At 37.7% G+C, this 12,720-nt stretch overlaps 1 protein-coding gene across 1 annotated transcript; it reads left to right on the top strand.

Annotated features, from left to right (window-relative positions):
- Window positions 1–696: 696 nt before the first annotated feature.
- Window positions 697–11,934, top strand: rhbg (Rh family B glycoprotein). Its single transcript, XM_066682398.1, has 10 exons — window positions 697–992; window positions 4,412–4,598; window positions 5,202–5,352; window positions 6,529–6,676; window positions 7,368–7,534; window positions 8,827–8,964; window positions 9,687–9,820; window positions 10,027–10,148; window positions 10,289–10,362; window positions 10,703–11,934. The coding sequence occupies exons 1-10, from the start codon at window positions 818–820 to the stop codon at window positions 10,775–10,777; spliced, it is 1,371 nt and encodes a 456-aa protein (XP_066538495.1). The 5' UTR covers window positions 697–817; the 3' UTR covers window positions 10,778–11,934.
- Window positions 11,935–12,720: the final 786 nt, after the last annotated feature.

Genomic DNA, 12,720 nt, shown 5'->3' with positions numbered 1-12,720 from the left:
CAGGAACACACACAGGATTTCATCAGCCATTCAGCCAGTTTATATATTTTATTCCACCCCAAAATATAGTAAAGCATAGGGTCATCTCTGAGTATTAATTTAAAAGATGTTGATTGCTGAACAAGATGTTGATTGGTGAACAAGTAAAATATTTTAAGACTTAAACAGATTAAGAATCTTAAGCATAAACCTTAGCCAGTTGTGTACATTTTTGGAATTTTGTACACTTTTGTGGACAGTTTATTTATATTTTATTTATTTAGGAGATTCCAAAACGTCATTATTTCAGATGAAATCTCTATCAAAATTTCTATGTGTTAACCGTTTGCTGACTTAAAAGGCCACATGGCACTGCAAGTTTCTTCCCACAAATGCACCACTTACTGGACCAGACTTTATTTTCTTTACAGTATACAATTTAGCATTTATACTCATCATACTCATCATGGTTCCCGTGTTTACAGTTGGGGATTTTCATCTAAGTACCATTCTAAGGAAAGAGAAAAGGGGAACATTGTTTAAATTTCAAACTTACTTTAACCCAGCAAGGTGAAAGTGGGTGTGGCTCAGAACACGGGCCTCCACCAATCAGCAGAGTTGATGTGACATGTGGGCGTTACCAACTGCACCAAGTGCGTTCCTCCAACAGTCAAAATAGACGTTACATAGACCCCACTGTCACTGTCTTCTAAGCCCCCGACCTGCTGCCAGAGGGGGAGAGAGAGAGAGAGAGAAGAGAGAGAGAGAGAGAGAGAGAGAGAGAGAGAGAGAGAGAGAGAGAGAGAGAGAGAGAGTCAGTTATCATCAAGTTATCATCATGGCAGAACACGCCAACCTGAGGATCAAACTGCCAGTAGTGTGCATTGTGCTGGAGGTCATTCTCATTATCCTCTTTGGAGCACTTGTGGAGTACGATGAACATACAAGTGCCAACAAGTGGACATCACCCAACCACACAGACTACGAGAACGAGTTCTACTATCGCTACCCCAGTAAGTGCACGAGAGAGAGAGAGAGAGAGAGAGAGAGAGAGAGAGAGAGAGAGAGAAAGAAAGAGAGAGAGAGGCTTCATACCTAAAGTTTATTATAGTTAGATATTTTAGCTTGAAACCACTTGACTGCCCTTTTGAAAGACTTTGGGCCATAGAGTTAAATAAAATTAAACACCAAAATATATCGTTATATTTACACATATTTACATTATACGGACAAAAGTTTGTGGACAGCTGCTTGTAACAGGGTAACTCATTCTATTTTTTTGAGCTGGCTTTAGAGGAGATCAAATATTTCTGTGGGGATTTGATTGCATATAGCTACAAGAGCATTTGTGAGACTTGGTACTGATAGGTGCTGATGATGGATGATTATTTCTGGATCACTCCAGCTCTTCCCAAATGTAGTCTACGAAATTACTCCAGAGGACACCACCCAGTGTTAAGGTGGAGGAGGATTATTTACTTTTTGCTTACACTTGGCATTGAGCGTGGTGAACTTAGGCTCATTTGCAGGTCCTCCAGAGTGCCTCATCTCTTTTCATATTATATAATCTGTTTATGTACAAATGAAGGTGTGTCTACAATGGGCTCACATTACAGAAATAGAGTTTGCTGCAGATGTGGTGGCCTGGGACATGTTTTTGTAATTAAAGGACTTGATTTTGTAATTAAAGCATCGGTTGAACTGTAGAGGGCAAAATTACTGCACCTATTGGTTTCATTTTTTATTTTATTTATTGATCTTTACACCTTACCTGACCTGTCCACTTTTGATTCTGCTGTAAAATAATTTCTATAATTGGTCACATAGCAAAATTAATATAAAATTGCTTGCAGTTTGTTCTAACATTATACTTCTTTCATGTTTACCTCCAACTTGTACAGTGACCAATGAAGAAATTTTTAATTAACTAATGGGTCAAGTCAGATATGCGTAGAGGGCAGGGTCTAATGTTAATAATTTACTGTCCAAAGCCTGCTTTTCTTAAATTGTCACCTACAGACACACTGTGCCTGGCAGGTAAATCTATTCACATAAGATTATTAGATATTGTCATTGTTAAATATCAGTTTGGTATTTTTATAATACAACAATGGCAGTGGTGGCCTAAATGTATCTTTGATTGTTTTTTAAGATTAAAACTTTGTAGAATATTAATAAGCCAGTTTTTCTGTTCGTGCATCAAATCACCATGGATAGGCTTTCATTCATAACGCTTAAACATGTGGACTGATGTTAGGTACATCATTACATAAGTAGTCATTCTTTGGGCCACTTTGAACAGATCATGGATTATTGTGCTACATTCTTTTAATCAGATTTGCACCTGGACTTGAACTGAAGTTCGACTTGAAGTTTCTGAAGGCTGTGTTTGTCAAACTGAAGTAGATTTTTGCTCCCCTGTTTTGCTGTTGTTTGCTTTCTTTAATGAAGTTCTTGAGCAGCTGTTTGTCTTGCAGCTGTTAGACAGCCCATGGTGAATCCTGTTAAGGACACACACTGCAGCACTCCCACATAGACTCAGGATAGTGTGCAAAGGAATTAGAAAAGTTGTGATATCTAAACCATCCCCCCAAAAATGTTTTTGTGGAACTTGGAAGAATTATCCATTGTAAAATGGAAGTTAAGTCACAGGTGCTCAAGTGCTTTTAGGGAATTTTTATTTGAGTTTAACTATTAGCTAAAAGGTTAAAATGAGTTCAAATTCACTGAAGCGGGTCGAGGAAGTTGTGAGGAAAATGAGAAAGGTGAAAGTCAGAAAAAGTCAGCATTAGAGTTTTTTCAAACTACCAAACTTAATTTTTGATTCCCTCCATTCTACCATCCAGCTCTTCTGGTCCTCTCTTTTATTAAGGCCTTCTCAGGAAGAGAGGAGGCTTGGGGACTGTGGGTGTGTGCTGTGCTATAAAGTTCACCTGTGCTGGTCTTCTCCTATCTTCAGACTTGTAGGACATAGGACCCTGTTTATATACGCACATGCACCTGCATAGCACTACTGCTGAGGGACAGCGGGAGGTTGAAAGCTGAAAGATGAGACATATCAGATGGCTGACTTAACTTAGATTAGGTGCAGTTTTCATCCCACATATTTCAGCTATGGGCTTGATAATAATCTGTAATCTAGCCCATCATTAATCATGCTCTATAACATTCACCCCTCAATCCTGAAACAATAACATTCCCACAGATACATTTATGCCATAGCTGATAATAAAAGCAAACTGTTTAGTTAAAATTTAAAGCAGTTTGGTTATAGTCTAATGAATAGCCGTATGCTGTTTACTAAACTTCCATGGATATATCAACGTTTGTGCCTAAATGAAAGATATTCAGACTACACATTTGAAAACCAGAAACTTGAGAGAGTAAAGGGAAAGTCTTTGAAATTTGGGGAGAATTCTGGGCAGCTTTGCCCCCTTTTGCCTCCCTCAGCAGGAGAAAGCAGTCATGGAAGAATGGGAGATAAGTTGGCGGTGAAGTTATATAAAGTTTTCACCATAATATAAAAGAGAAGGACTTCTAGGGCTTGAGATGTAAAGTAGGAGGAGCCCAAATCTAAGTTAATTCATAACTCCATGATGGCCATGACATATATTTTTGTGCTGCCACAGAAGAAACCGTGGAACCATTTTGGAGTCATGAAAGAACTTTAAATGTTTTTTTTTTGATAATATTTTTTCCCTTTATCCTTAAGCTTTGCCAAATTGTTGGCCCAATCATTGCAAATTGCAAATTGTGAGTCTGCCCAAGACATGTAGGGTCAAGCCATTGCTTCTTTTCAGACTGCCACTAACACAATGCCACTGAACAACTTATAACTGGAGGAGAATGCAAACTCGAACAGTAGTTCTGGTCGTTTAATAAGTCCTGTCTATGTGTTATCAGTGCTTTTTGTAGGTTACTCAGTAATTTGGTGGCACAGGAGGAATGAGAGAAGATTTGGGGTATGTGGGACAGTTTGCCCTCAGGGATTCTGCCATCTTCATTGATGCCAGTGTTAGCCGTCGGTTGCGTAGCAACAGCACAAAGCTTTATTGTGTCAGTGGTGTGGGGCAGATGGGCACAGAGAATGTCTCTAATGAGGGGCATCAGTAGGAGCACTCACATGAAGTAAATGCCAGCTTCAGTGCCCTCAGGGTGCCCTAAGGATCTCAGGTCAAATCATTTGATCATGAAAAACAGCTGTGTTGCTAGGGAAGCTGTAAAATTGTACAGGGCATACTGATACATACTGAACAAGCTGCTGCAGAGTATGGGTCAGAAAAGGGCTGTTCTTTAAGCGTGAAAATATAATATAAGTTTCTGAACATTACCTGGATGGATCAACTGTTGTTGAGGCTTGTGTGTGTGTGTGTGTGTGTGTGTGTGTGTGTGTGTGTGTGTGTGTGTGTGTGTGTGTGTGTGTGTGTTTTAGGCTTCCAGGATGTACATGTGATGATCTTCGTTGGTTTCGGATTTCTCATGACATTCCTGCAGCGTTATGGCTTCAGCAGCGTTGGATTTAACTTCCTCATCGCAGCGTTCTCTCTACAGTGGGCTACACTTATGCAGGGCTTTGTTCATGGCCTTCATCATGGCAAGATCCAAGTCGGAGTGCTGAGGTGAGAGATTAAAACTACTTTATATATTTTTCTTGTTCTCTCAATTTTTCCCCCTGTGCATATTATGTATTTAAACAATCTGAAAGTGACAGACCAAGACCGAACAGGATATCTATAGTTGCATTACACATACACTGTATATTGTCTATTCTATCAGCACCACTTTGCTTATAATTCACTCTGTAGTACCAACAAAATAATGCATGCTCTGTGGTGGTCCTGTGTGAGTATTGACCATTGAAATACAGGGTGAAATGTAGCCAACAATATATACAGTGCAGCACATGGACTACAGACTGTAATTGTAAACAAACAATGTGCACTTATATTGGCAGTAAAATAGAGGAACATGCAGGTCATTTTAATATACTGTCTGATAGGTGCATAGTTACTATCCAGATTTTTTTTTTAAACAAATAGATATGGAAGAAAATTTTCAACAGATATTATTGTAAATTGTTTTTTATTTATTTATTTACATTTTACTACATAAGGAAATATGAAGGTTTGTTCTGCTAGTAGATATGTATATATAAAAAAAGTTTATGAGTTATTTGTAAATGAAAATGAAATAAATATGTAATATGTCACTGTCCCCTGCAGCATGATAAATGCAGACTTCTGCACTGGTTCGGTGCTGATCTCATTCGGGGCTGTACTGGGGAAGACGAGCCCAGTCCAGCTGCTGATAATGGCTGTGTTTGAAGTCACACTGTTTGCAATAAATGAGCACATCCTCCTTGTATTTCTCCATGTGAGTCAATTCAGAATCTGTACTGAATGCAGTAATACACAATAAAAAAAGACACAAGCCCATATAGCGATTATATAGTTGTATACTAGATTTGAAATATGCATTGCCATGGCCTTGAATTTATTATGGTTTAAAGCATTAGTTTGATCATATGAATACTGCGACTCATCAAGTCACCCACAGGAATCCTCTGAGATGGGTATTTGAGGGTCAGTATTGTAATACTCAATTGATCAAACCATACATTGTTCTGCCCTATCACAGAATAGCATTATTTGTTTTAGGACTATTTAATAACTTTAGCTTAAAGCAAAGACCTTGGCTTTGAGCATGTCAGTTTCTGTCTCTGCACTGTCACATGCAATTCATGTTTTAACACACTGAGTTTATTATTTAGAAATTAGTCTCAAGACCTACAACTTAATATATACTCTTTAACATAAAATACTGTGCAATTTATGTGTATGTGATATATGAGAGTGAGAAAATAAAGTTTTGGCCCATATACAATCCCTTAAAGCTTTAGAAATTAAAATAAGTAAAGCCATGATTATGGTTCATGTGATTTTAAAGTTGATTTGCTGGTCATTGGAACATATTTATCAATGCATCAATGCATTTTAGACGTAGCATCTGAGAAAACTGTACAGGCTGAGATAAAGATATGAAGGCATGTACAGTTATGAGTTTGTGGTTTGTGGTTTTCTAGAGTCATATGCAAATTCTCAGGAGCCTCTGGTTTTATAACATGTTTTGTTAAATTTGTTGAAGTGAAATACACATGTTCTGCAGAGAAAACATTTAATTAATTTATTTATATTTATTTACTTTTTAAACTTTATTCAGAAATTATATAGTAATAAAACAATTATAAAAATATAAATATTTAGAAAATCAACAAAGCAAGTCATCTGACCAGGGCTGTCGGGACTTCCTCATATACCTGTATCTGAGATATCCCTTATGTTCTTCTCAGAAAGCTCATGAAAATTTACATATATGATGTGTAACTGTGACTGTGTTTGTAAACTCTAATGAATGATAAAAATCTAGACCAACTGGATATTCATATTAAATGTAAATCTGTCCAGTTTTCAGACAAATAAAAAAAGATAAAAAAATATAAAAAAAAAATACAGCAGAGTTTAATATCTTTAAATGTAACGCTATTTATAGGCCAAAGATGCTGGCGGTTCCATGACCATCCACACATTTGGGGCATACTTTGGACTCATGGTGACCCGTGTGCTGTACAGGGAAAACCTGGAAAAGAGCAAGAGCAAGAATAGCTCTGTCTACCACTCTGACATCTTTGCTATGATCGGTCAGTAAAATTTTCTGCCCACAAACAAGACAGAATCTTCCCTCACTGAGACGTGTCTTTCTTTAATATACAAGAATCTAAGTTTACTCGACAAGAATAAGGCTCAGGTCACACTGACCAATGTGTATCAACTCTCAATTAAAACGTCCACAGTGAATCACTTACATACATATTAGATTTTGCTAGTACAGACAACGCCCGTAAAGGCTGAAAGAGAAGTTTTTGGGAAGGAGATCAGGGTAGCTTAGGAATGTGTATGAAGCCATTCCCCCCTGTTGGATAGATCAATACAAGAAAAGGTTTGGAGATGGGAGCGAGTTCCTTTAACATGGAAATGACAGGAGTTCACAGGGTATATATAGGGCTAATGGGAGGAGTTTGGGTGTGGTCCAACTGTCAGAATTTATGTTATTACATAACTTAAATGATTAATTACATTTTGGAATGGATCCTATATCATATATGGTTTGTGGCTTATGGTTATTATTTATGATTTTGAGTTATATTGATGTGCTTTAATTATATGTAGGGAATCCTTTAAATCACAAAATATATCATTTCTGCAGCGTGACATGTTATAGGGCTCTACACGTCTTACATGAAATATAAACATATTTTAGTTGAAAGCCACTTGATCTAAATATGAAAGCTACAATCAGAATGAAATGATGTTTGATGGGATTCTACGCAGGTACAATATTCCTGTGGATGTTTTGGCCTAGTTTTAACTCAGCCATCACGGCTCATGGAGATGCCCAGCACCGCACTGTCCTCAACACCTACTATTCTCTGGCATCCTGCACTCTCGCCACATTCGCCTTCTCTGCCCTGGTCAACCATGAAGGGAAACTGGACATGGTAAGCACCCTCATGTGGGAACATTCTTTCAAGGCTTCTGTACTGACTGAAACTTCACCCAACAAAATCTCTCACAATATTTTACCATTACAACATTATTACAGTTACGGTTATTGATATTCTTTTTCTTTTGTAGTGACTAAGCCGAGGGGCATAGTTGGTATAGTGTAGAACCCCTACACACAACAGAGTAGGGTTCAATCCCCTGCTCAGACAGGAACCCTGCACAATAATAACACTGCCTTAGTCTGCCTCTGAAACAAGACTAAATTTAAGTTGTATAAGATTATCTGTCGTAAATGCAATTGTAAGGTCGCTGATTAATACCTTAAACAGCCAGGACCTGCTGATGGCCATAAAGCACTGCTGTGCTCTGGAATAACTCAACTCATGTTTGCACTGCAGTCCATGAATTAACTTAATTATTAGCCTGGGAATGTTTCAATATTTATGAATACGACCAGTTAAAGTTTTAACTTCACAGGTTTTCCCCAAGAAAATGTACCACATTTACCTTGTTCAGGATATTAAACAACATGACTTTGGCCCTTCATCTCTCAGAGTAGACAAATTCCACAGACTTAATTACTGGAGCCTTACATTAGGGCAGTTTGAAAATCGTTCCAGTTTAAGACCCTAAGAGGTGGCAAATTCAACTCCAGAAAGTAAAAATCCTTCCCAGAAATTTACTTCAACTGTCCTGACACCCCTGAGCTTGGTTTGAGATGATCAGTGAAGCCAGAAAGTTGAAATGAGATCCTGGGGAAGGTCTTTACTTTTAACATTTGACTTCTGCCACTTCTGAAGACACCACACACACTTTATCCACTTTTTACCACTTATCCAGTTCAGGGTTGCGGTGGGTCCAGAGCATACCCGGAATCACTGGGCGTGAAAACACCCTTCTCAAGACGACGCACTCACACCTATAGACAATTTTTGGTAGCCAATCCACCTACCTAAACTAAAGAAATTTCCTATAATTTTATACATGTTTAGGTCTCCAAATATCTAGAAGGCTCTCTGCTGCTGCTATGAGTTGACTATTAATTTTTATAAAGGTTACTGCACTTTTCACTTTTGGTAAGCTCAAGTGACTGGCAGGTGACATCTGCAGAATGCGTTGTCACCTGAGCAGCAGATTCTTTGATTGCAATCTAAAGAAGAATGTTTCTAGATAGTACGATTTCTAAATTCAGCAGTGGAGTCTAACCACATACCAGCATTCATGAGCTCGCGCGGGACTGTATCTGAATGCATTATTTGTTCATCTTGTTTTCTGGATCTTTTAGGTACACATTCAGAATGCAGCGCTGGCTGGTGGTGTTGCTGTGGGAACTGCTGGTGAGATGATGCTGACTCCTTTTGGCTCAATGATCGTGGGGTTCCTGGCTGGAACCATCTCAGTTCTGGGCTATAAGTACCTGTCGGTGAGTAATAACTTATTATAGCCCTTTTTTTTTAATAGCTCTTAGTGAGGTGTATGTTTTCCTGATTTGTGCCCAAAGCAACATCAAGATAAAGTTAGTTAAAGAAGAAGTTAAATGGAGAATGAAGGTTGTGTATCTGTTCACTCACATACCAGAAAGATGTATGTCTTAAAAAAGTAATAATAATAAATAAGAAAAAATATTTTAAAATGTTCATCTACAAAACCAGTTTACAGTTTATAGTAAATGGAGCCCCGTGGATTATGTGGATTTATAACTGTCATTTAGTTTTGAGTGACCTTCAGACAATAAAGCAGTATAAACAATAAATGGAATATATGCTGGTTTAAGCTGGGGTTGTTTATTAGGTATTAGTACATTAACATGTTTTTAGAGGGGAAGCATCTGGATCTGCATCTGGGAAGCATATGAAACTGGCTTGTAACTCATTCACTCACATATTCACTCGCCCACTAGAATTGCCCACACATCCACTGACATTAAGTGACTGCTCCACAAGGGGGTGCTATTGTGCTTTGCATCAATCACACTTGCGTCCTAGTCTTCACTGATGATATTTTTCAAAGATACATGCACTGGGATATTCTTTAATGAAGCAAAAGTTGTCTTTTTATGGTACTGCTCCATATAACTATATTTTAAGGGTACACCTTTCAGAGTTTCCACTTTTGTAGTTATGTTTTTGTTTTCTGGTTTTGTAGCCAATTTTGGAGTCAAAGTTAAAAATCCAAGACACATGTGGAGTCCATAACCTGCACGGCATGCCTGGAGTCCTGGGAGCTATCGTCGGAATTGTCACTGCTGCCGTAGCAAATGAACAGACATATGGAAAAGGGTGAGTACTATTTGTTTTTTTTCCCTTTTTAATATAATTTTAAGTAAAGTTACAGATATGCACCTATTTGTCTGAAATTGAACATGCTATATTATATATTACGGGACATTTAGTTGTACATAAGAAAAATAACTGTAGTGGTGTTTTGGATGAGTGTATCTGTTTGGTTTTATTTTACACTCTCTCCCTTCTGATGTGTTCTGCAGCATGGCCAGAGTGTTCGATCATATCGACGATGTAAATTTCACAGCTTCCTCTCAGGCTGGAATGCAGGCTGCCTCTCTGGGTGTGACACTGGGCATAGCTCTGCTGGGTGGACTCATCGTTGGTACGTACTCAAAAAGAGAAGTAAAATAGAGTGTGTTTTTTACTAAGGTGAAGTGATCACAGTGACAGTGTCATTAAAATGATTCTTAAACTCACTCTAAAGAGTGTATTGAGCTCATAGGAGACTGTGTATGTCCTCAGGGTTCATTCTAAAGTTGCCGATTTATGGAGCCCCACCAGACAGTCAGTGCTTTGAGGATGCAATCTACTGGGAGGTAAATGTGCTTCATTTGGACCAACTACCAGAACTGTGTGTGAAAGGTTACAAACTTCACATTTGATTATATAAATCAACTCATCTTTTACAGAAAAATATAGGTCTAATATTTCATTTATTTTCTGAGTTTAATATATTAAACAAAACGAACATATAAAATAAAGTGTCGCATCATTTGCAAAAGCCTCATTTACACATGTGTAAGACAGGTTTTAGACTGGACAAACCACTACAAGCTACACAAATCTTTAAGAATTCATTTAGCAGAACAATGTATAATTAAACATAACGCAAAAGTCATGGGTTGTTCCATAATATTATTATTACTGTGGTTTCAGGTTCCAGGAGAAAATGCAGAGAGTGGAGAGCTGTGTGCAGTGAAAAGTGAAGAAACTGATAAACTCAACGGCTAAGTCATTGGTGTGTGTGTGTGTGTGTGTGTGTGTGTGTGTGTGTGTGTGTGTGTGTGTGTGTGTGTGTGTTTGTGTGTGTGTGTGTGTTTGTGTGTGTGTTTGTGTGTGTGTGTGTGTTTGTGTGTGTGTGTGTACTGATTTACTTGCCTCAACACACAGGGTATACACTCAAAACTGAATAAGTGCTACATCAGCTGTGTTTCACTGTAGAGGTTTGATTTTTACACAGATGTTTTCATGCAAAATAATGAGGGAGTGTGTATGATTTCTAAAAGTGGAGATTTCGTACAGTGTTTAAAACACTGCCATAAGTTTCTAGAAGACCATTTATTCACTGTACTCACCAGCACACAACAATAACCGTATAGTCTTGACAGTTTCAAGGAAATGCTTACCACCTTATAATTATGATCAACCTATACACCTCCATATGTTTTCACTGTTGGAACAAAATTAATAAAAAACCATCTCCCATTTTTTTAAATTCCAGCTCACACTGTGTGAAACAGAAGAACAGAAATGCATGAACTAATTGAATAGCCTTATTTTGCAATTTAAGATGATTTTCTCCAAACTTAATCAGAGACTACTATTTTTTTTTTATTTTATTTATTTTTTTTTTTTTACAATTTTTAACTGGTCAGATCAATGTCGGGTATTTTTTTCTACACCACAGTAAAATACCTGTTGAGCATGAACAGGTTGATTTCTAAACGTAATGAGCACATTCTCTGTTCAACCGCCAGATGGTGCTACAGCATTATAACTCCACTGCACTCCACTCTGAACGATCGCGGGCAGCTCAAAAGATTTATTAGGAGTTTCGTGTCCACCTCTCGGCGTCTTTCATCGTGTTTTTTTCCCTAAAGGCCACTGACAATCTTGTGAGATCAATAAGAAAAACCTATTGCTCTTTTTCTTTTTCTAAATGATGCAAATCTATATGCAGAATATTCAATTTAAGTAAAACACCAAATACTTATAAATGTTAACGTCTCAAACAAATAGCTAATAGATATAGACTTGTACTGCTTGTAATTTACATGCTTTATTTTACCATTATGTTTTGTACAATATTTTGTTTTTATTTTTTCCCAGTTATACTCCTACATACTACACACTTCTTTAGACTTGGCCTCCAATAAAATCTATTGGAATTTATATTTTTGGTCAAACCCCTTATTTTTGCTGTGTGTGTGTGTGTGTGTGTGTGTGTGTGAGAGAGAGAGAGAGAGAGAGAGAGAGAGAGAGAGAGAGAGAGAGAGAGAGAGAGAGAGAGAGAGAGGACTCTGATGTACAAAAAGTTATAACTTGTAGTTATAACTTCCCTACTGCTTACAATAGCAGATTATTTCATGCGTCAGAAGAATCTACATCCCATTCTCCATCAATCTCAAGAATCATGTCACCATGCAAAGGAGTTCTTGAGATTGATGGAGAATGTGATGTACAGGTGCATCTCAAAAATTGAGCATATCATTAAAAAGTTAATATACTCATATTGTATAGAGTCACTACAAACAGAGTGAGCTATTTCAAACATTTATTTTTAAATGTTTATTGCAGCTTACAGCCAATGAAAAATTCATCTCAGGAAATTAGAATGTTATATATGACCAGTTTAAAAATGACTTTTGATACAAAAATGTTTGCCTATGAAAAGTATGTATAGTATATGCACTCAATACTTGGTCGGGGCTCTTTTGCATGAATTATTGCATCAGTGTGGTGTGGCGGGGAGGCGATCAGCCTGAGGAACTGCTGAGGTGTTATGGAAGCCCAGGTTGCTTTGATAGCAGCCGTCAGCTCGTCTGCATTGTTGGATCTGGTGTCTCTCATCTCCCTCTTGACAATACACCATAGATTATCTAAGGGGTTTAGGTCAGATGAGTTTGCTGGCCAATCAAGCTCAGTGATACGGTGGTTATTTAACCAGGTAATGG

The sequence above is a fragment of the Hoplias malabaricus genome, chromosome 10, assembly GCF_029633855.1.
Source record: "Hoplias malabaricus isolate fHopMal1 chromosome 10, fHopMal1.hap1, whole genome shotgun sequence".
NCBI classification, from domain to species: Eukaryota; Metazoa; Chordata; class Actinopteri; order Characiformes; family Erythrinidae; genus Hoplias; species Hoplias malabaricus.
Note: the sequence above shows the minus strand (reverse complement) of the source record. Positions and strands in the feature narration are given on the sequence as shown.

Bases quoted from the DNA above. Each gene is read 5' to 3' on its own strand.
- rhbg (XM_066682398.1), top strand. From the start codon at position 818: ATGGCAGAACACGCCAACCTGAGGATCAAACTGCCAGTAGTGTGCATT. The intron at 5,353-6,528 runs GTGAGTCAATTC...CGCTATTTATAG, and splicing joins TCCTCCTTGTATTTCTCCAT to GCCAAAGATGCTGGCGGTTC. The intron at 8,965-9,686 runs GTGAGTAATAAC...CTGGTTTTGTAG, and splicing joins TGGGCTATAAGTACCTGTCG to CCAATTTTGGAGTCAAAGTT.